Source organism: Coloeus monedula, assembly GCF_965178545.1.
Source record: "Coloeus monedula genome assembly, chromosome: 9".
NCBI classification, from domain to species: domain Eukaryota; kingdom Metazoa; phylum Chordata; class Aves; order Passeriformes; family Corvidae; genus Coloeus; species Coloeus monedula.
Genome location: NC_138789.1, coordinates 26,504,328 through 26,528,535, shown reverse-complemented (window position 1 = coordinate 26,528,535; position 24,208 = coordinate 26,504,328). Strand labels below are relative to the sequence as shown.

At 40.8% G+C, this 24,208-nt stretch overlaps 1 protein-coding gene across 1 annotated transcript; it reads right to left on the bottom strand.

The window, feature by feature from the left end:
- Nucleotides 1-3,627: 3,627 nt before the first annotated feature.
- On the bottom strand, nt 3,628-22,234 carry SHISAL2A (shisa like 2A; the record flags this gene model as incomplete). Its single annotated transcript, XM_082286846.1, is given in 4 exon segments — nt 3,628-3,655; nt 3,657-3,726; nt 14,090-14,229; nt 22,053-22,234. Coding segments are annotated over 4 exon segments (420 nt in total).
- Between the last annotated feature and the right edge of the window lie 1,974 nt (nt 22,235-24,208).

The window sequence follows — 24,208 nt, the reverse complement described above, 5'->3', positions numbered from 1 at the left end:
TGCTTATATGCATCTCTTTGTACTTATGCTCTTTCCACTAATCAATTTCACCACTCTGTTTTGCTACTGCCATCAAAATGTACTCTCAGCATATAAAGCAAGGCTCTTCAACAGTTTTTCTAAAGGATGTGGGTTGGAAAAAGCATAGGAATAATGGAGGGGACTAAAACAATGTTTTCAAGTAGCTGGTTTATAATACATGTGAAATCTAAATTTCAGTATATTGGTCATAGACTTAGGGATTTCAGAGATGCCTAGGTAGATTCTTCCCATACAAAGGTATCTTATACACACTCTACATACATATCTGAATCAATTATCTCTACCTGTAGACAACACCCAGGAACTACAGAATGACAGGAAAGGGATGCTAAGTGCAATAATCACACTGAGTACTAGAAACCAGCACCTGTTCCAAAGATCCAGAAATAAATGGTACTGGGATCTTGGAGAGATCCTCATGGTGGTTGTTCAGATGAGGTTTTCCACTTTTTCTATTTCTCTCTGCAGCAGAGATCTCTTTTTTTGAACTGGAAACAGCCTCATATGGTTCAGAGTTGATTCTCCAAAAGGTGGTCCATTGCAGAATTCTCTCATCCACTCCATTAGTGGATCTCTACCTCACTATTCAGTATCTGTTAAAATATGTACTTTTTTCTTAAATTCCTAAACTTCCAAACAAATGACTATGAAAAGAACAAGATCACTTCTAAATCTATTGGACAAATTTTTAAATTCCTCACTTCGTATTCAAAGATAGGGTTCCTGTGAGCTTCAGGCTAACAGAACAGAAGTCAAGCTTCTCATTTTTATTCCTGGGAAGTAGCTGAATCTTTATGCTTTTCCTGCCTCGATTTTTCCAAAACTTGAAGGATGTAACAGTTGTGAGAATCTCCAGCATTTGTCATGTTAGGAAAATAATTAAAACAGGCATTATTTTCATTCAGTAAAACTGTGAGTTTTCTTTGGTCTTTCTTCCCTAATTTAAAAATTGTGAAGGATAAAGCCTTCAGAAATTATACTTAGAAGAGATTCATTATGAAAGTCATTACATACTTGATTGATTGTGTGGCAGCATTGATTAGGTATTTTCTACTCCAAGTCAGACTAAGTAACACAAGTGAACAGGCAGTTATTAATACTGCAGGATCTAGACAATGGTAGGGATGACAAAAGCAGATCACTTTGGAGTGAGCTGCCACTTCTACCAGTGTGACTCCAAACGAAGGAGCAGCCAGGCCCAGAACTGCCAGCTGGAATGAGCCAGCCTGGTCACACTGAAATCCATCAGGGGCTGCTGCTCATGCTGCTCTGCTGGAGTCAGTGTGGGCACAGACACAAACACACTTACTACATCCCACAGTCTGAGAGGCCTATTTAACACAATTTTTATCTTGACCCTATGATTAGAAAAACTCCTCAACTCTGAAAAACAATAAAAATGCTCACAGCAGCTCCTGTGAGTTTTAGTAGCTTCTGTACGGCTGATGGCACAACAGACCTGAGTTTGCTTTATGTGGTAATTTAAGCAATTTAAGCTTAAAATGTTCCCAGGGCAAAAATTAGGGCTATGTCTAACAAGTACATTAAGGCTTATTATGCCTATTAAGCACAGGGAGTCACCCTTGTTGTGACTGCACATTACATTTGAAAGCTGTTCTGGGCAGTGTGCTGATTCCCTAATCAAACCTGTGTGGGAGGTACTTTTTGGTGACATTTAGAAACCTTCAATTACAAAACAACTAGCTAAAAGGGCAAAGAAATGGGTTTTTCTAAACACAGTGACAGAAAACAAAAACAGACATTGGACATAGGCAAAGAACTGGAACCATTCTTTTTGCATTCTGTTTTTTACTTTTATTCTGTTACTTTGGTATCTTAAGAGACTCAAAATGAATAAAAGCCCAGTATCTGAAGGGAAAATAACCTTGTCATTTGAGGAATCAAAGATTTTGAAATTGCCCAAGAGACAGAAATCAAAGATATTTTGATCTTGCAACATTCAAAATATCGAGTACATCTTGTTACTTTTAAGTATCTTTAGAATTTAAAAATTAAAAGTGCTGACACAAATTTGTATGAAGTTAAAATAACTTAAACCATCTTCTTTTTTTTCATCTTCCATAAATCTTTTATTGGTGGTTCACAATGAAGCATATGCTTCCAGAACATGTATCTCATGGTTGGTATCCTCCAAGGAAACCAGATGGCAAAACTCATAAATCCTTTTCCCTTCTGCTCTTTGACAGTCCCAATCAAGAAAGTTATGAGGCCAGAAGATCAGGTTTATGTCCTGTTGTTATAAAAACATTTCCTTTGTGCATCCAATGTGGTTTCAATTTTCTCAAAGCCCATAGTGGCAAATAGCAGTTTAGTGAGATATTACATGCAGAAAGCTATTGGAAGAACATACACCACATTCCCTACTTCATTGGGAGGCACTGGTGTATTATTTCACACTAGAGCAGATGAGATCAGAAGCACTTTGGGGTTTTGATGCACAGTACCAGACAGCTACAGAGTTTAAATTTCATCACTATCAAACAAAAAGATGTCACTCCCAAACAGTAGACAAGGATTTTGTCTTAACAAGTTGAAGTATAACCACAGACAAAACTGACACGGTAGGTAAATATTTTAGACCTCTTCTGCAAATGGAAGGTATAATCTGTCTGCTGCCTTAACAGCAACAGCATGGTTAAAGAGTTTTGAAATTCTTTTGATCACTCATCTCAAAGAACCCTCACAAGATGAAAAGAAATCATTATCATTAATGTTCATGATTTCAAGACTGAAAGCTTGAAAGAACTGACAACCTGAATATGACAGTTATGATTGTGTTGGTTGTTCTTAAGACTTCTGGGGAAATAAAATGTGCAATTAGAGCTCTTTGATTACCTGAAGGAAGTTCAACACTTCACAATTTAGTGCTCCCAACTGAAATACTACTGGAAAATTTTAGTTTGCTTCACAAGAAATATTCCAACATGTTTTGATGAAGAATCTGCAAAACAATTGTGGATGTTTATTTCAATTCATTTCAGTGTACACCGTTCCCAGTGAAAACAGCTGTTAAAATCTGAACTTCCCTACAAAAATTCACTTTTAATTATTAACTTCACCTTTTATTAGAAAATTCTCCCATCAAAATAATTTCAAGATTCACAAGAATCTTCTGAGGAAACAAAGGTGGGGGGAAATGATAAATTAAGAAAAATACAACACAAATGTCAGATTTTATTGAGGTACTGCATTCACATTGGTTTGTGCACTGAATAGTCACATTTGGCTAAACACAACCATGTTCATGACATAAAGACACCACACTGAGATGGCACGTGGGGAAAGCTTAAAATAAAGCTTGGTAAACATGGTGTGCCAAATTCTGCTCTGCTTGACAACTGAGTTATCTCACTGGAATTGCACAGGCTAGAGACAACAACTTGCATGAAAATGATTGACAGCAGTAGCTGATATGTGCAAATCAAAACACACAACTTCTCAGTACAGCAACCATAAACAAATACATCCTGGCACAGCTTCAGATTGGCCTCTGGTTATCAACAGTGGTTGTAAGAGCCAGGAAAACACCTCTGGAAGAGTGAGTCAGGTTCTTGTGGCTCACAGTCACAGGCCATCCTTGTGGCTTAGGAAATCTTTTGAAGCCACTTGGCTCTGTCAACAGCTTGTTTTGGTGGGGGCTCTGTGAAGGATGCAGCTCTGTATCTGCAAAATACCAATAATAGTTAAGAATTAGACTGAACAGGGAAGATTTTTTTCCTACAAAAAAATCCAGAACAAACCACACAGCTCAATCCATTTCACTGGCATTACTTCTTTCCAAGTATCTCATTATATTCCTAGCCTTTATCAGGTGAAGAACTGCACCTCTAAAGGGCATTATTACAGCTATGAAACACTAAGTGACTCCTCTGGGAGTGTTCGTGGATGGGTAGCTCTTCTGCTGCTCCTCTATTGTGCAAGTGAGGATTTCCCCTTGCACGTGATAAAGGCCCAAGGCACAGGGGTGCTAAAACAAAACAAAAAAGATTTTGTAGATAAAGACAGTCATTCATCTAACATTTCTATGCAGTGCCTCCTGGAAAATGCACCACTCATACCTGCATTAAACCAGGCACTGAACTTCTTCTGAATGATAGACATACAATGTGTGCCTTTAACCTTGAAAGACACCAGAATATATTCCAAACTACACTTGAGGAATTTTGATACAAATAAATTGCTCTACTGCTCATTAAAGCAGGATTGATTCCGAGGTAAAGCACAACAGCTGTTGTTACAGATGGGTTTAGAAGCAAATGCTTGTCTGGATATGCAAAAAAATGGACATGCACTGAAGTCTGGCTGGATAATTTCAACTAACTCAGCTACTGACAGAAGTTCTAAAGCATGAAATCTTGGATTCAAGGCAGATGGCAACTAGCAGCAAGAGCATCCTAACCAGCAAAGAACATCACCTCAGTACTGGTTCACTGAGAGGAATGATGCTCATCTGAATTATCAGTGATATTTTTTGTAGATTCTAAATTATTTTCCGCTGAAGGCTCTGAGGACGGTTACTCATTCCCGATGAACTTCAATTAAAACCTGAGACATAGATGTAAACTTACATTTGTACCCTCCACCAGCACTGCCAACTGGCTGACAGCAGTGTGCCCAGCCAAACTGAGGAGGCAAACCCCACCCTGGGGTGTGTCAAACACCAAAACCAGCCAGTCAGAAGAGGGGATTATCCTGCTGTGTTGAGCCTTGGTGCTTCCTCACCGTGAGTGCAGTGTGCAATTCTGGGCTCGGCAATTTAAAAAGGATGTTAAGGTACTCGAAAGCATCCAGAGGAGACTAAAAAGCTGGAGAAAGGGCTGGAAGGACAGCTGGATAGAGTGTCCCATAAGTAGTGGCTAAGGATTTTGAGATTGTCCAGTTCAGGTACAAGGAGGCTGCAGGGTGACCTCACTGCTCTGTTCAGCTTCCTGAGGAGGGGAATGTGGAGAGAACGGTGAGGTGCTGGCACAGGTTGCCCAGAGAAGCTGTGGATGCCACACTGCTGGAAGTGTTCAAGGCCAGGTGGGATGGAGCTCTGAGCAACCCAGTCTAGTGGAAAGTGTCCCTGCCTGTCACAGCAGGATTGGAAATAGATGATCCTGAAGGTCCCTTCCAACCCAAACCATTCTGTGATTCTCTGATCTCTTCTCCCTGGTATCCAGTGATAGGACACATAGGAATGATTCAAAGCTCCATCCAGGGGAGGTTTAGACTGGACATTAGGAAGCATTTCTTTACTACTTAGTCAGCTATTCTTCTTTAGTTTTACTCGAGGATTTGGTTTCTCCTTTTTAACTACAGTACTTTGATTTTTCTTGTATTTCACTTTTTTTTATTATTTCAGAACATTTCTCGAGGGCACTGAGATAATTCTGAAAGGTAGTTTTAGCCCCAGAGTCTTGCAACCCTTCTCAGAGTGGTGTCATTCACAAATTTTATTCATGTGCTCTTTAGTCTTTCAGACAAGCTCTTACTACTCATCTGGGAAGATGTACCAGACACTATCCAAGACATCCCTCTTCCCTCCAAAAATGCACTTAAAAATGAGTCACTGAAAACTTCTCTTTGACTGCATTTTCATTAAGATTTGTAATCACAGCCACTTGCTCCCACTCATCTGATAGGCAAAACTACCTTGACAAAGAGAGAAATTAGATTGGGTTGTCATGATCTGTCTTCAGATCTGAATCTGTATCAGATTTTTCTTGTGCATAGCTCAACTATTTAATAATTTAATATATTATCACTCTAAGTTAGAAGCAATGCCTCCAGCTGCCTAGTTCCTCTCCTTTTCCTTTTAAAAAGCTAAGAGCTGTGTTTGCCCTTTTGCTGGAAAAGAGCATGCAAACAAGCTTGAATTGTATGCTGAACTACACCAGGCGTAAGGGGTCCTGATCCTAATTAAAACTCAGTGAATTTGGCAGAGGAAATATGCCTGCTAAAAGAAATCCAATTGGCACCTGTAGCTTTCTCACAGCAGAAATTTGTAGCCACTGATGGACTCTCTGGCTTAATGCTGCACTGTGAAGTGGCTCCCCTTGACAGGTGTGGGTATGAAATCTGCAACAAACGCATGTGAAAAGCAGGGGACAAAAAACTATTAGAGACCTGGAATTTCTACCAACACTTAGCCATATTTGTGTTGAAGTTCAGAAAAGATCCTTGTCTCCCTTTCAATTTTCGCAGAAAGTTCCCAGCTTTTCCATTCTGAGTTGGGAAGTGAAATGCTCACAGGCTAAGGACATAGTTTTCCTGCATTTAGCTCCAAATGAGGTCTCAAGTATTTTGAGTCTTCACTACAATGCCAGGCTCATTTTGCCTACAAAAAGAGTTGGGTAATTAATCCACAAAAAAAGCTTCCAAATTTTTTGGTCTTTATATAATGCATGCATTCAAACCCTACACAAGTCCTTTGCAGCTGCCTCTCAGTTCTCTCCCTGTAAGCAATAGTGATTAGCAGGCACCCTATAAACATCAGCTCCTCCACCACGACAGAAAAGCAGGCAAACAAAAGCATGAGGAAACAAGAGGCTCATGGCTTTCAGAAAGCAATGCCACATTCACAGACCTCAGCTCATCTCAGTACTTGGCGCCTGCCTCAGATATTTTTGGATTTTCTCACTACAGACGGCTTTCTGACTGCAGGATCCGTTTTAGTCTTCCCATGGCATTTTTCTCCCACAAGCCTTTTCATTTGCAACAGCAGAAAAAAAAAAACGTGTGGAGGTGGTTAGGAGTTCTGAAATGAGTTTTGTTACACTTCAGTATTTTTATAAGGACAAGGAGCCAAAATCAAGTTGTTATGCCGATAAAGAGCTCTGAGAAAGATGCATTTGCACTTGAGATGCACAGGGTGGCTTTTTTTAAGGGTACAAGAGAAAATAGATGAAACAGGAAACTCTTGACTCATTTACTTTCCTGCTCATCTGAAAACAACTGCTGAGCAAACAGGACCACTTATTTTTCTTGTGACAGACATTGCTGATCTGCAGCTATTCTCACATTCTGTGGCTGTTCAGCCACGAGCTTTCACCCCCTGCAGAAAGTAAAATGCATGTTTCATGCCATCTGAAGTCCTTTGCTTTATTCATAAATTCCTCTTAAGTCTGAAGTACAACTCATCTCTATGTATCGGGGTACACTTTAAACACTATTTTGCACGGTCTGTGCCAAAGGCAGTTCAACCTTCACACATGATTTCAGCATAAAAATCTGGTTTCTTGCAAGATAGCCCTCTGCAATTTTGTATCAGAATTGACCTGGCACTCATTCCTGCATCCCCAGGAAGCAATGTATGACTAAACTGCCCACCAGAAACTTCACTGCTTTCACCCTTTGTCACACAGGAGCCTTTCTGGCAATTCATCACTGAAGAAACTCTTTTGAATAAGTTACAGTGTCTGCCTCCTTAGTAAGCTCTGGTGCACCCAGGACAGCTCAGGGAAAGGACAGTAACAGCATAGGGGGAATGTAATCTTCTCTGGCACATAACCATGATGGAGTATTCATGTACCAGTAAATCTAGAAGAGATTTGTCTGGGGAAGGATTCTGTCCAAGTCTCTGCAGATACATCCCTACAGCATCAGGGCAGTGTATAAACAAATCAGAGACAGTTTGCTAGTGCTTTTAAGAAAGTTAAAAACCCACATAAAGAATCATTTTATAAAATCCATGTAAAACAGAGTAGAGAGTATACAAATACAACAGAATGAGATGAAAATAAATGTTCTCATGGTACCTCTTTTCTTCACAGCATTGGTAGAATCCATTCAGTGCTTCTGTTTTTTAACATATTGAACTCCCTCTGGCCTCACTGTCTGTAAAACAAAGGCATTTTTAGAAGAACTAAGAGCATTATTCTTCCATAAGTTGCAAATAGTAATACATAGATATGCCCACTGCACTAGAAAAACCACAGTTACTGGAACCTTCTACAATTTTTAGAGGATGAGACAGATCAAAACCATTTCACTTTGCATTCCTGGGCCTCCGGGAGGCTGCAATTATTAATTTACTTGTGTTAAAAAGGAATAAACATCAAAGTGAAGAGCAGTTTAAGGTAGCAGCACTGTGATATAAGTTGGACCTGTAGCAGGAAATCAGTCTCCTGAAAGAAATTGCATAAAATAATTCCCATATTCAAGAAAATAGACCAGAAATCTCAAACTTTCATCCCTCTCCAAACATAATCAGGCACTGTTGCTTTCAGTGCACCTTCATCCAGTGACCCCAAAGCTCTTTCTGTGTGTGTGGAGGCTCACAATACTTCTTTGATGCAAAGAAGTTTACCCACATTTTATAGAAAGATTAAAGTGATGACAGGAGCACATTAAAATATTTTTAGTTAAGCATTTTGCCAGTTTCCCACAAAATCTTTAGTTCTGTCATCTCCCATCTTTTGAGCCTTTGGTTTTCAAGCTTAGTAGCACTTGAACATTGTTTGTCAGAGCACAGCTTCATAGTTTAATGTAAGTAATAGTTAAAATTCCACCAGCTAACTGATACAGACACCTGCTTGGAGCAGAAGGGCAGGAAGTTTTGAATCAGTTTGCCCAACAGATCAGAGTAACTAAAGCAAAGGCAGCCTGCAGTGGATCACTGCAGGAAGGGAGGAGAGAGATACTCTGCCAGTTTCCACTGATCCCTGCTGAAAGCTGAGAAAACAAAGCTCTAGAAGAAAAGACTTTCCTAACCACACTTTCAACTTAATTAATTTTCTTTCTTACCTGATATTCATTCTTTCATTCCCTTCCTGCTTTCCTCATTCCGTTTCCAGTCCTTATTTTCTGCTACTATGCTTCCCATGCTAGTCCCCATATCCATGAACAGCAGGCCATACTTGGAGTCTCTCCTCCCTTTTCTCTGCCCTAAATCTCAACCCTGCACATGATTCCCCATCTGCCAGGCTCCCTCTCCATCCCTCTGCCCAAGCACCAGGCTTCTGCTCCCCAGCCCACCCACAGCCACAGCTCTGCTTCCTGGCCCCCAGGACTTTCTCCATCCCCTCCAGCGTTGCTGCCTCCCTGCTCTGCTGCTCTCAACTCCATCAGTCCCATCCCTCTTCCACATGCTCCCAGCAGCATTCAGCTCCTTGCAGTTTTCTCCTTTATCTACCAGCTCCAAAACCTCTCCCTGCTTTATCCTGTCATCTAATTCTCTTTATGGAGCTCATCAATCTTCCTCCCTGGCCTCCCTGTATTTCACATTACCCTCTAGTTCAACACTGGCTTTGACCTCATTTTCCACTTTCCCAAGCATGGGCCAACCCAAAGAGTACAGAAAAGATGAACTTCACTGGGCAGGGTACTTTTCTCCGAGAAAGTGTGTGGGGAAAGGATTGAAAAACAGGTTCCCTATATCCAAAAGGGATGAAAAGTTGAGAATGCTAATATTTTAATTTAATAAGAAACTGAAACAAAGCAGATTGGGAAATGGAATTATTTGTTATTGAGGTGTTTTGAAAGCTGCATTTTATTTTGTTTGAATTGAAAAAGCTACAGTTTGGTTTCAAAAATGCAAAAATGGGACTTGATAGTTTGACATTTTAAAAAATCTGTACAATGATATTTAAGCTAAGAACTTAGTTGAAAACAACTGAGTTATTTCAGCTGTGATAAAAAAACAAACTCAAAAAGAAGGAAAAAAAATCCTTATCAGTTACAGAGGAAGACACTTTAGTTTTGAAGCCTACAGCAGCTATGGGTATATTTGTAGTAAAAAACCTGACTCCTAATGAGCTGCAAAAATCTCACTGCTACAAGAAAGTCTGGGAAATTTAAAAGCTAAGGAGTTCAATAAAGACATTTCAAAATGTAATCATTCCTAGTGATGTACTCTTCCACTAAATTTGACTTCCCAGCTCCAAAATGGAAATTTTCTTCATTTCCTAAAGAGAAAAAAAAAAATAGTCTTTTTTTTTAACATTTGAGGCCATTTGACTGATGTTTCCCCATACAGCAATCTGAAGTAGATGACTGACAAAGATAAAACTAGCCTAACTGGGGAAAATTTAAAGGCAGCTACAAGAACACCACGCAGTTGAAATTACTCCTAAACCTAAAAGGCAAAGTTATCAAGACACACTCCAAAAGCCAAGCAGTGCATCTGAATTCACACAGCAGCTATCTGCTTTCACAACCAATAGTCAGATAATTGTACTGAGCTAAGAAGGACAATGTGTGAGAGTTTTGTGCTTTTTCATCAAAATACCTGAATATCTCATATATTTGAATCATGCCCCATGAGGAATCTTTAATTAAGGAGAGAAATAGAGACAGGAAAGTCATCTGGCTATTTTTCAAGCTGCGTTTTTCCTTATTATGAAATGAAACCATGAACTTTTGCATATTATGTTGTCACCGCTTTGCAAGAACAAGGAATTAATAACTTTTATTAAAGCACATTTTCCCCAGCACTTATGATTAATTTACAAGGCCACAGTTCTTTCACACTCCAACTCAAAGGTCCCTGCTGTCTGACTCTGAATGCAGAGGTCTTCCTGTGCTAAATTTTAAGGGAAAAATATTAGTTACTATCATAAAATGTAATTTGCTATTCATGTTTTGCAGTGGTATAGAACACCTCATCTCAAAGGTCTTTCCAGATCTGGCAGAAATACAGGGGCAACTCAGAAAATATGTTTAAAAACTGTTTGGGTCACCAAGGTCGAGAGTCTCTCTCTATCTTTTATATCTCTGATGGCAAAGCCTGGTCTCAGGGGCCAGCAGAAGATGATCACTCCTGTCCCATCAGCTGCCTGGTCAAGGCAAATGTATGTGCACCTTTCCCAGAGTCAGGAAGATGTGCCTCTGGATTTCCCCTTTTCTGCCTGTTTACCACTCCTATCCTGACAATTATGCAGTATTTGCTCAGTCCTCCTTATCTCTAGCACTAGGGGGATATTCCAGCATTATTCACTCAGCCTTAACAAAACACTTGCAGTTGTGACTTCCTAGTTCCTCACATTTTGAAGGGGATAAACCTTTGGCACAAAGAGAAGTTTTTTATTAGAAGCACAAAGCACATGACCGAATTCCCTTTCACCTTGAATAAATATATAATGTTTGCATATTCAGGCCTTGGATTTCTTTGAGGCCTTTTTTTACCACTGTTACAGTTCTCCAGCCCTCAAATGGGAGAAACAATAACATGTACAATGTGTTAAATGAAAAATACTTTCTCTTAGAAAGAGCTTAACAAGCAACTGAAATGAAGGATCTTCTTGTTTGTCTATATCTACTGTGGATCAACTCTGCACTCTACGCTAGGATACTACAACTAGAAATGTCTAACTCCAGCAACATTTAAGTAGTTCTTCCTTGTCTATGCCAGTGACTGAGCTCATTTCTCCTGAAATTCAGTGCTCAGATTAAAATGTAAATTTTTGCTAGGGCTAGAACATCCTTAGCTAACTCAGGAACCCAACCTGTAATATTGGATGCTGATGCTATGAAAGACCATTTGTTAAAGGCTAAACAGAGGCAAATTCCAGTTGATACGCCTTTTGTAGAACCAGAAACCTTAATAAAGGGCTTCATATTCACTTTATTGTTAGATTTATCATCGATCTTTAAATTATTTCTGTAAAACTTCAACCATTCCACTTCTGTATTTAGGAGATCTTAGATGAGCCCACAGAACAATGACCAACTTCTACTATTATGTGAGATAGGAAAGGCATAAAATAATCAATTTTATGTTTAATGAGATACAAAACTCCAACCAAGCTGATGTATTATGGGTGAAATTGAATATAATAAAAAATATTGCTTTCAAAAATGAGTGCTGTGTGAGTGCTCCAGGGAAACAGATGTTGCACAGCACCTGAAGTGTGCCATAGCCTTCATCTAAAGGCAAAATTGTGCTAGTTCAGAAAAAGCTTTGTTGAACTGAGTTCACAGTTAAAACTCAGTCCTCAGGCCTGCAGTTTTCTGAAGCATTTAAAAACTAATTTAATTTTTTAATTTGTTTTCATTGCCTATATACGGTTATTCTGAACTCTCAGAAGAACTGAAAGATGAGGAGAGAGGCTGTTTTTATTTTCCCCAGGCATGCAAGCAGCTAACCAGCCATCTCATCAGACACTCAGCCCTTGCATGACTTCCACGCAAAAGAAACCCAAGTATGACGAAGGCAAGCACTCAGGCTTGTCAGTGAAATGCTAAAACATTTCCAAAGATCTCTCAACCTTGGCAAAGCAACTGGCTTTCAATTTCCAGCAACCCACCTCACCAACAGCCAAAGCTATCAGAATTTAGATGTGAAATAATTGTCATTCGAAACAGACAAAGAAACAGAATAATAAAAGTGAAAAACACAGGATGAGAGCAAAGTCAAAGCTCTGTTTAAATACAAAGGAATTTGTCCAAGCAAAGCTCCAAACTACACAGGAAATGGCTGGGAAAAAGCAAAGATCCCTCAGCTTTCCAGCCTTGTAAGGTTGGAATTGTGACTTGGAATGCCTACATGAATGCCGGGTCATGAGTGGGGGAACTTGGGATGCTGTTCACCTCATGATAGGAAGTAAGGAACAACATTTACTGCCCAGGCAGGATGTGGGTTTGCAGCAGGGTTCGAGTCCGTACAGAAAGATGGAATTGCTTGGTAGCATTGGTGCAGTAGCACCTGCCTCCTTCCCAGCTCCCCACGTGCAAAACATGTCTGGCACAAAAATAAAAGGCATGAGAAATACAGCACTGCTGTCCTGGCAATGGATTAGGAGCTGATGCCATAGCAGGAGAGCCTGAGGGAAGAAGTTAAACAGCAACACATTCAAAAACATAATGCCAGTTTATAATAAAACACAACCATCTTGTAGAAGAGCACGAGAGCATTTTGTTCATCCCACCCAAGAGTTTATTTAAGCTGTTCTAGGTAGCAGGTCTTAATTCCACTCTCTCTCCAGGACAAGTGTGAAGTTTTCAATTTGCAGATTAGTAGCAGTTTGCTGAATGTGTGACTTCAGCAGCTTGCTCATCTCATACAGCTACACACGGAGGCTTTGCAGTTCTGACAGCTCTATGAACCACTTTTAAACCAAAGCCTGCATTCTCCAGAGAACAAAATTAGACACAGGAAGCTTGGTACGAAGTGGATTGTGTTAACTAGACACTCAGGAGGGGGCCTACTGCTCTAAAATAGGCAATAATTACAGTAACTCACTGGTCATTTACTGTCATGCAGGTATAGAAGCCTTTTAAACTAACAAGTAAAAAGAAAATTTGAGCTGAGGGGACTTTTGTCCAAGAATTCTTCCCCTTTTTCAACCTGTTGAACTTTCAATGCCTAAATAAGTACAACATTCCTTTTATTTCCTATGACTTTACTGGTTGAACTGCTGAAGAGGTTCATTTAAATATGTAGGAAGTCCAAGACAAAGGGTGAAACTTATCACACCCCATCTTGCAAACCAGACTTGCAGTCAGATTTCACAAATGTAGTGAACTGGAGCAGCAGCAGCAGTTTTCCCATGTGAGTGGGTTAGTGCTGACTACATGCACTATTCCTGCAGGCATTTGCCAACATAGTCTAGGCACAAAGATATAGACTACTGGTACTGGAACAAAGAGTCTTAGACTTCAAAGACTGGATCCTATGCCAGGAAGAAAGCAAAAAAGAAGAATGACCTCTCTCTGCCACAAGAAAATACACTTAAAATCTCTCCTGAGATTCTTATCCCTAGAATGAATCACTACTATATGTTTATGTACTCTTGACAGGAAATCCAGAGCAGCTAAGTCAGTAAGTCTCTTTCTGATAAAGGGGCTTATTTTTTGCACCTTTACTCAGTATTACAAACTTTTACGCTCTTCCTACTACTAAATAAATACACTGAGCTTGTGCTAAATGTTTTGAGTTTGGTACAGATTTCACAGAGCAGGTAAAACAGCAGGATAGCTTGATTACATTTTGACATCCCCGTCAGAAGGAAAATACACACTGTTGGATCCCTCCACATCCATTTAAAGACAGAGTAAGGCTTTTCCTCTGCAGGTGATAATGCACATCAATAACAACTGGTCTTACCTGCCATCTGTAAGCTTAAACCAGTATCCAGTTTGCTGCGTGGCTTGGTGCTGATAAACAAATAACAGAGAACACACACAGTGATGATAAAAGCAAAGAGGACCACTGCTGCTATTGACAGGCCCACGAGTGCTCCAACACTAAGAGAGAAAAACAAAGAAATTAAGTGTACAAACAGCCTGGGGTATCCATTAAAACAATGGTCAAGATGATGTCTGGAGTTTATTTGTAGTCAGGCATGGGAGTAACTGTGTATTTTACTGTAAACAGAAGTTTAGAGCTCAATACTTCAATTGCATAAACTACAGTTATTTCACTGCCCTCAGAAGGGTCAGTGTCATTACACAGTAGTTGAATATCTGGCCTTCAATGACATTTCCTGCATACTACTCCCGAGTCTGATTTAAAGCATATTTATGAAAATCAGAAATAACTTCTAGCAGTAACTGACATCAGTGAGATCAAAAAGTTCTTCAGTGCAATACATAATCCTAGATAAGCAAAATATCAAATGCACACACAGAGGGTGATTCTAGAGCTCCAGGAAACTCAAGCAACATGACTATTAAAGCTGTATTTTCAGTCTGAAATGCCATTTTTATAGTATACAAAACATGCAAGCCATGTTATTGAATTCTGTTAGCGGCTCTTCAGAGCAGGGCGGAGTACTGTGATCACTGTTGTGCCTTTGTGCTAATGCAATAAATCTCCCATCAGGACTGCAGAAATCCTCCCATGATCTTTGTCACAGTAAAAGGAAAACGAAAGCTGAATTAGTTTACTCACAATATCAAAGGCATCAAAGAAGCAGGAATTAATTACTCTGGAGGCCTAAGATACAGTACTATATGTAGATTTTATCAAGGTACTACTCCTGCAGGATAAAAGCTACTTTACACATCTCCCATAGGCATACAGTGAGGCAGTATATGTATATACAGAAATCTCTCCTCATTTCCAACCCTTATTTTCAAGTCTTTCCTAATATAAAAGTCTCATGATGAAATAAAGGACCCAATACAATACAGTCTAGCTATCATTTCCTACACTCTCCCGGGCCATTTAATGCCTTCCATGTTCCAGTCCTCTATTCTACAGTCCATGCCAAAGATCCTGACTTCTGGTGAAATTAAACAGCAGCCTTTTGGTCACAGATGAGGAGTCTGAGGACTGAGAATCCCTATATTACTGCTCTGGTATATTTGCAATTTTGACAGACGTCAAAAGGTCAGAAGAGAGATGAATGTCTTGAATTCTACAAGCTCCATCCTTCAGTCATAAAAATGCCTTTATATATCACTGCTATCAGGGAGAAGTCAACTCTACTGTGGCCTTGCAGGAAGATGAGAAGAACTGTGCCTTGGGATGTTTTTATGAATTTTACATTCAAGCAACTGCAAAGCTTTTCTACAAGCTCCCACAGCACCAGCACACAGATATGTCCACAGGAGAAACTCTTAAAAGCAGCAGGATGAGAACAGCAGATATCACTATGACTTTCACATGCAGTTTTCATTAGTTACTGGTCTGATTCAGTAATGAAGTTTGGGCAACATTTAGCTCCATGCACAGCTAAAATGATTTGTTATCAGCAAAATGGTTCTGGAAAGAAGAGTTTTACCCTTCTGAAGATTTTTCCTGGTATTTATCATCCTCATCAAATAGGATGTCCTTATGTATTTGTGCATATATGCACATATTAAGCAAATTTTTCCTTATTGTTTTTTGGCCCAAACAAAACTTGCAAGCAAGCAATATTCTGCTTACTATGGAATCTGAATATGACCTACAGTCAGAGATCTCACCTGTGTTCTGGCTTGATTTTTGCATTTTTACTTGGAACGCCATGACCCAAATAGACGAAACAGAAGAAATACACAGGAGGCTGAATAGCCATAGAACCAAGTGATACAAACAAGATTCTTCAGAAACAATTATTTGTGGTTTTTTGTCATGGCAGTACAAACCAGCCCTATTGTAAGATTCCATTTAAATTCCAGTGTGCAGTGCAGGACTAAGGAGGTTGTTCACCATTATCCAAACACTGAGCAGTCAGCTGCCCTAAAGCCAAATAGATCAAGTATATATCAAAGATTATACATTTTTCTGTTCAGGAATGTGTTACTTCTTGGTTGTAGCTCTCCTTCATGCAGTTGTAGACGATGATATGAACAATACAGTTGTGTATTGCACAGCACAATGCATCTTCAGTATCGCTACACAACTTGTGTAAGATGCTTTGTGAGTTACAAAAGGCAAAGATAAGAAAAACCTGAGGAACTCTCCAGGTCAAAAACTCATCATAGGTTATGTGCTACAAGAAATGCTTCTCATGCTGCAGCAGCAACATGAGAAGATCTCACCACCATCACAAAACCAAATAGATACTCTGATTGCACTTCCTGAATGAATCAGAAATCAGGACAATTTGTACTTACTCTTTTTAAACACACAATGTTTCGATACCAGATTGTTTTCAAAGTGCTGAAGCCATCAACCCACAGAGAAGGTATAATTACGTTCTATAAGATTAATTTTGAGTTAAAGTTTGGGGATGGAGGGTTGTGTCTTAATTTATCTTATTCAGAGAAATTTAATATGTCTTCCACAGCTCTGAATACTGATGTTTCTTAACCAGAACACAATCTTTTCTGTCTTTTTTACTAGTTAAAGCTGTCAGAAAATACCAAATAACTATAATCGCTGACCACTTTAACAATTACACTCCTCTGAAACTAAAGACAACCTTACAGCATATCCTCTAGATTCTACAGCAATTATTGTGGTGCTGCATATCTGCTTTAAAAAGTCCTTGCTAAAAGCATTTTGCGACCTTCCATTCTTTACCTTAAACACTGTCTGCAGGCCACCCAGCAGTTACATGGTAACAGTCTAAAGGTCTCAGGGTCTCTGTCTTCAAGATCAGTCTTCTGACAGCAGAGACATTAAACAAGCAAACTAAAAAGTCCCTCTTGCCCACAGCTGTGACCTCATTAGTGAGCAAAACCGTTTTGCATTAACAACCCACTCAACCCCAAAGTGATGATCTGGTATAAAGATGGCAAAGAAGGCGTAGAGGTAACCCTGACATGAGCAATGTTAAATGTGGTGGGAGATCCAAACAGAACTCTCCCAAGTTACTTTCCACATAAAGTAGGAGCCATATCACACATTTCACTGCTGTTACACTGAGTGCCACATCCAGGCCTGCAGCAGAGCCAAAGGCTTCACTCAGCAGAGAGGCTCCACTCTGCCAGCAGCCTGCCCAGGGCTCCCCAGGCTGTGTCCAGAGAGCTGCTGAGTGGGTCATCAACTTGTCTGTCAGTGGATGTTCAGCATCACACACATACAGTTATTTTTAGTCCATAAAATTAGTCTATCCACACCAGTAACAGCCAGGAAAACTTAAATATTGGCTGAGCAGAGGCAGTATTGCCCACAGATAGACTAAAAGGAAGCTCATGAGTCACCCGGATCCGAGTAAATCAAATGTTCCCAATGCCATTGTTGCAGTGATGTGTTGTTCATAGTATTTGCAAAGCACACAGACAAATATTCTCAAGAAACTGGAAGAATGGGCATAGAGAAACAAAAGACTTGCTATTTTGGAAAGCCAAAACAGATGCCTGGAGGTCGGTACAGCCAAGCAAAGCTTGGCCTCAGTATTAGGCCACCATAGCTCTACGGGTATTAATTAAGAAAGCGTTTTGAGTAAAATCTATACTTGGCTTGACAGAATTTGAATCAAATATGTATTATTACACACAACTTAAAAGATACAGCTTTGGAATGGATATTATAATTCTATTTGATACTGAAAGATGCCATTAAATTTGCAAAATAAAACTTCACAGAAGAGTGACAAAAATAAACCTAAAATATTTTAAAACAAAGAGAAACCAAAAGGCTGACTGAACATAACTGCTGCAGTTCAGTACAAATATCACATGTTCAGCATTTCTCCCCTTCCACTCAGCTTGGGAGGTAAAGCAGATGTGCATGCACAGCACACTGCTCTGGAGGCTGAGCTTCTCAGTGTTCTGCTTGCTGGTGTTTTATAGCATCTGTGTTTTGTGGATTCAAAAGCTGAATAACCTTCTGATAAATTCTGCCTTTTCCTAGTGCTGCCTTCTCTATTCCATGGGCTCCTGACAGCTCTAAAAGACAGCAAAATGCATCCTTCCCTCTTCTTTGTGGAAATAAGTCTTTCAAGATCTATGATCTAACAAAGAAACCCAAACTAAACCAAAGAAAACCAAAATAAAAAAAAACCAAATCAACAAACAAAAAATCCAAAACAAAACAAAAAAAGGAACTATATTATTTGATTTTAAATAACAGAAAAAAAATTTAAAAGAAAGGATAACTCATATATTAATAATACTATTAATTGCATACAGAAATTAATAATAGTATTAATTACATATAATAAATTCTGGGGGAAATATGAAATGTGTCAGAGTTGCTCAATGGTCTATTATCTATGTAAGTCCAGCAGCTCCCAGTACAGCAGGTGTTAGGATGTTGTCAAATATTGCAGTTTTTGCAGAAGTGGGAGGGGGAAAGAGGGTTCCATGTTGCTAAGGGATAGGGCAGTGTCTGGTTCTAAACACAGTACAGGCAGAGAGAGATTTGGCAAGAAAAAAGAACAGGATAGGCCTGCAAGAGACTATTGCTTCAGGTTGCCAAGGCTGCTGGCTTCTCCATGAACTGCTTGCATCAGAGCTGGAAGCCATGCCCCTCCCACAGCAGGAAAAACACAAGTGAAATGTGCAACAGTTTCCTGAAATTCTACCTGATGTGCTACCAAACTGAAGTAATCCCTTAGGTATCACCAACCAGTTGTGGTGCAGTCACTCACTGCTTTCAAATATCTGGGGGGAGGCAAGCAAATGAAGATTTAGGAAAATAAACCTAAAGCTCTGGAGTACAGCAAAACCTGAAACAATTCCCCCATCAGAGCTTCCAACTTCTTTCCGTTCCTCAATACATTCCACCTCCAGACTTACCCTGGCTGATTTGCCTAACTCTTGTTTAATTTTAAGTCTTAAGGGTTTCAAGTCTTAAAAGTGTGTCCTCAAGGGCTGAAGGAAGCATTTTAAGGATTATTTTAACATATGGTTGTTACCAACCAATACAAGTAACAGTCTGGTGATCACCAAAACATTCTGGGAGGCCAGAAAATGTTATTTTTATGTTCTACTTAAACTTCTAATTGAACTGTCATGTGAAAATGTATACAGTTTTCAAAATAATGAATATTAATATGTTTTCAGTGTGTTAATAACTAAAAATTACTCTATTTGTTACTGAAAACACTTACAGGAAGTGGTTCAATTCTAACCACTCAGTAACTTTTCTTGGAGAGGTAAATTGTATTTATTCACCTATTTTCTATAATGAATATAGTCAGTTATGGCAGAAGTTAAGCACAATCAAAACTCCACAAATTGCAATTTCCTTAAGTCCTTTTAGCAGCTTGGGGCTACTGTAGAAAGAAGAAAAAAAAAATCCTTAATTTTCAGTTTGGGCCCAAATTTCTGACTTAGGTGAAAGCTAAGCAGTTACTTCTCACACCCTACAAAATCTTTTTAAAGGAAGAACCTTCAGAGAGGTGCTTCATTAAAGCCTCTCCTGGGATTCAGTTCTTGGAAGTAGTTTCTTAAAAGATCAAGCTTTAAGAGTCTTCACTACAACATCCAGATGAGAGGTTGTTATGTCATATTAACTTATTCCTTCAGTTCTTCTGCCATTTTGAGCAAGTTTACTGTGATTGAAACAGTCAAGGACTATGCAAAAATATAACATTGAAACAGTATATTTCATAGCAAAAGTGTAAAAAAGGACACTTGGACATGTCTTCTCACATCAGAGAAGCCAAGTAATTCTGTGTCAGTCACAGTGGAAGATGCCTGGGAGATCCCCACAATCAACCCATTCTTTGCACCAGACAAAGTAGATTTTAAATAATAATACATTAAATATTAGACCAGATAAATTAAACTAGTAAGTCCACAGTACTGGATAGCATTAACTCACGAGCCCTGAAGGAATTCACATGTGGAACTGCAGGGCTGCTGGCCGAGGTGCTGAGTGCGTCTGGTTGCACAGTGCTGAATCGGAGCCTGGCTATGATCCCCAAGGCACGATGCCCCTGCTCACCTTCCCGAATGTGAGAGACAGGTCCTTTGATGGTAAAGCCTCCACCCCCAACCATCTCGTTACTATGCTCTACCCACAGGAAGCTGAAGGCACTTGCAGCTTCCTGACATAAAATCTTTAATGAAAGGATCAGCATTAGGATGAGGGGAAAACACTACCTTGTTAACCTGCTGAAGTCTATGAAGTGTCAATAGGCAGATGGATAAAGGAACCCAGAAGACAGAGTCAGATGTCTCAAAAAGCCTTTGGACAAAGCCCTGCACTGAATGTGGGGTTAAAAAGACTGAACTAATACAGGATTAGGGAAAGGTTTTGCCACAAATTAAAGGCTGCTTAAAAGCATAAGGAGCAAAGTGCAAGGCTAAGTGGTCTCTTTTCAGTGTAAAGAAAAGTCACTGAGACTGAATTTTATTCGTATCTTCATCTATGACCTGGTGAAGAAGGAAATCTGAGTTCCTGATGATCCTAAGCCCCTACAAGCAATCAAATGCTGAGGGCAAGGAATGCTAGAAGACTTGCAGAAAACTGAGTGAACAGGCAAAAGTGATGTACCTGAGTTTCAGTGTACATAATGTAATGCATAAAGAACAAAACCAAGCCTACATAGCAATAAACTCAGAACAGAGAGTTCTGAACTCGAGAAAAGTTTTAGAGTCTTCAGTGACAGCTCACTGAAATCATGGAGCCAATGTGAACTGGCAGCCAAAGACATCAACAGTACTTTGGCCACCAACAGGAAGGATTTTGTGAGCAAGACTGGAGGCAATATTTGGCCACTGTAGAACCTTGCCACACCCACGTCTTGGGCATGCAGCTCCAGATTATGCACCTCTAAGATCAGCCCTGTGGAGTGAAAAACAGTATGGATGAGATGCAACTGAAATAATTGGTGTGACATAGCATCTGCCTCAATGATAGTCCAGAAGCTGTTTGGAAAGGCGAAAGCTGAGAATAGATGTACCAAATGCTCACAACATTTTAAACACTGGGCATAAACTGAACCTGCAATTGCTGCTCACCAAATCTCACAATCCTAATACTAGAGGGCACTCAGGAAAACTGGTAGGAAACAGTATAAAACAGATAAAATTACCTATCTTCAAACAGCAGGTAGCGACTGCTGCCACCAGGGCTGCAGAAGCAGACGGTATAAGCCAGCCCAGAAGGAGATTTGACAAAATAAGAATAACAAGTCCGTAAGAAACATAGCGGAAGCCCCATGCAGAGGTGTACTAACATGCTGACACGGCCAGTGTGGATGCTGTGGAGCCCGAGGAGAATCAGGCACAGAAAGCAGCCGGGCTGGCTGAGTGCAACTCTTTCTGCCGCTGCTGGAGATCCAGCCAGAGCCAGGCAAATACCTGCACTATCCCGGGAGAGTACCAGGCTCATCATCTGCGTCTTCCCAGTGGAAAGTTACGTAGTACTTTATCTTACATGGAAAAGTAGCTCAAGTCACTGGGAACTTTATGCGCGCAGCATCTTACGCGCTCAGGCCCCGAGATAGCCGCTCCTCTCACCCAAAGGGCGGGAGACGCTCCGGATGCTCTGCCTGGGGCACCGAGCGTTTCCCAGAGCTTCCTTACGAAGACCACGAGTTATTTCCTTCAGAAACTACCCTGGCAAGAGCAAAAGTCTCTCTGGGCTGAAGATGCAGCTCTACCGCTACTCTCGGCGGGACAAAGGCAGCCTTCGAGCGCCCGGCTACAAGTACCTCACAAACACACATCCGAGCCAGCTCGGGCGAACACGGGTCTCCCGCCCAGAGCCTCTACCCCGGAAGGCACCGCCGCTCCCCTACCTGAGCCACCACATGTAGCTGTGCTCGTAGGGGAAGAAGCTGTGGGGGTCATCGCAGCAGTACTTGACGTCCTGGAAGCCGCAGCAGAACACGGCGCGGGCGTCGCCGCCCGCCCGCGGGCAGCTGAACCCGCTCACTAGCACCTTGTCGGCGTTGAGGTAACTGCTGCACTCGGCGCTCATGGCGCGGCCGGCCGCCCGCTGCCCGCCCGGCGCCTCGGCTCGGCAGCACCCGGGCGGGAGAGAGGGCGAGGCGAGGAGAGGGAAGGCGAGGCGGCGGTGGCGGGCGGGGCCGGGCGGGCAGGGGGCTGCGCCGGCGGCAGGGACCGCCGCGCCCACTGGCCCCGGGGCCGCCACAGGGCGGGAGCGGCGGGAGCCGCCCGCTCCCTCAGCGCGGGCAGGGGAGGGCGGGAGACCGCCGTGAGGGGCCGGCCACCCCCGGGCTGCGACCTCAAAGGCTGGCTCTTGGCTGTCCCTCAGCGCTGGGTCCCATGTTGAGGGGAGCTTTCAGGGGCTCGTCCTCACCCATAACCTGGGTGGGGTCTCAGGACAGGCAAAAGAAGGAGAGCATGAGGAGGGATCACACTTCTGTAGGACTCAGCCCCCCTTGTCTTGATGAGGGGGGAAAAGCTGCAGCTCAAAAACAGGCTCAACACTTAAAGATGCACTGCACAAAGTGAGAGGATGAATGACAGCGATGTGGCTGGTGCAAAGACTCTGGAAATGGGGAGTTCAGGAGAAATCAATGAGTGCTGAATAGCAACAAAGAAAAAGGCTAGATAACGATGAGATTTTGTGACAGTTGTGACTTCATCACTTGAGTTGTTCCGATGAAATCAGATATAATCAGATCAATGATAAAATTGAGGATTGACTTCTTTGAAATGTATATGGCAAAACGATCTACCAAAGACCGGAAGGCAGCCTTTTCCCCTCAGTTATGTCAATTGTGCCAGTATGTGCTAGGATTTGATTGTGGCTCTTGTGTTATTTGAGATTAAGAGACAATCTCCTGGTCATTTGATTCACAAAGACATGGGGACTGTTTTTCTGTGATTGAGGAAAGGATGGGCGAATCTCAGCTCAGAAGTCATCAGTTGGTTGCCCAGATTGCGTGTATGCATCAGTCAGCTAAACAACATGTGGTGTGGTTGAAACTAAGAAATACAGGGGTAAATGTCATGGTTTTGGAGACTGATTCAAGACTTTGTGAAGTTGCCAACACCATGTTCACAACAGAAACCTAAATAAATCTTAAAACTTCCCAGGATGGAGAAACATGTAATTCCAGTCTTATAGGTATTAATCTTTTGAAATGTCTTTATGTATCTTGCTCAATTGCTAATAGCTGTTTTCTTCCAAAATATGAATTCCCGTCCTTGTGTTTCTCTTTGATTCTCTTTATCCCTCTGGGATTGTTTTTTTCTTCATCTTATCCTTTCTTGATCGTTTCCCCTGAAGTTCTGTTCATACCAGAATTCAACAACCATGGCAGAGAGTCATGAATTCAGGAGGCATTCAGTTCACCTTTTCAAGTGAGCGTTCCCAAATTAAATGGTCAACAGACATTTAGGAATAGAGAACATTCTTGGTTATTTTTGTACTTCACTTTGCTATCTTACTTTTGGAGATTTTCCTCTCATTATTCAGAACTCAGATAACTATTTTCCTCTCCGAAGTATTACTGCAGTGATTTGGAACAAACAAAATTTCCCATCACAGTTTTATGCTCAGTCTTACACAAACTTTCATCCATACTTAATAAGGTAGATCTGTGCCAGAGTTGGAGTAAGGGTGGATTCTTTGTCCAAACTTGAAGAAATTTGGTTTCAAAGAAAGCTGAAATGTTCTGAGGTGGCAACATCTTTTTTCATTTGTTTGTTTCATCGATTGGTGTACTCATTCATACCATCAATCAATTTGTACTTGCCATGATTACTGAGTGACAATAATTAACGTGCTTAGTTGTTCCAATTATTTGGGAAGATTTATATGAAACATTAGAAATTACCTTTGAGTTATCTGCCTCAGTGACTGAATTAACTATGTTATTGCTGGAGGATTGAAATAAAAAAACATTCTCTTTTGATGAGACACTCAGAAACAGTATTTGAAGTGTGGGTGGGAGGCTCTTCACTGGCCAGTGGAACAGGTGCA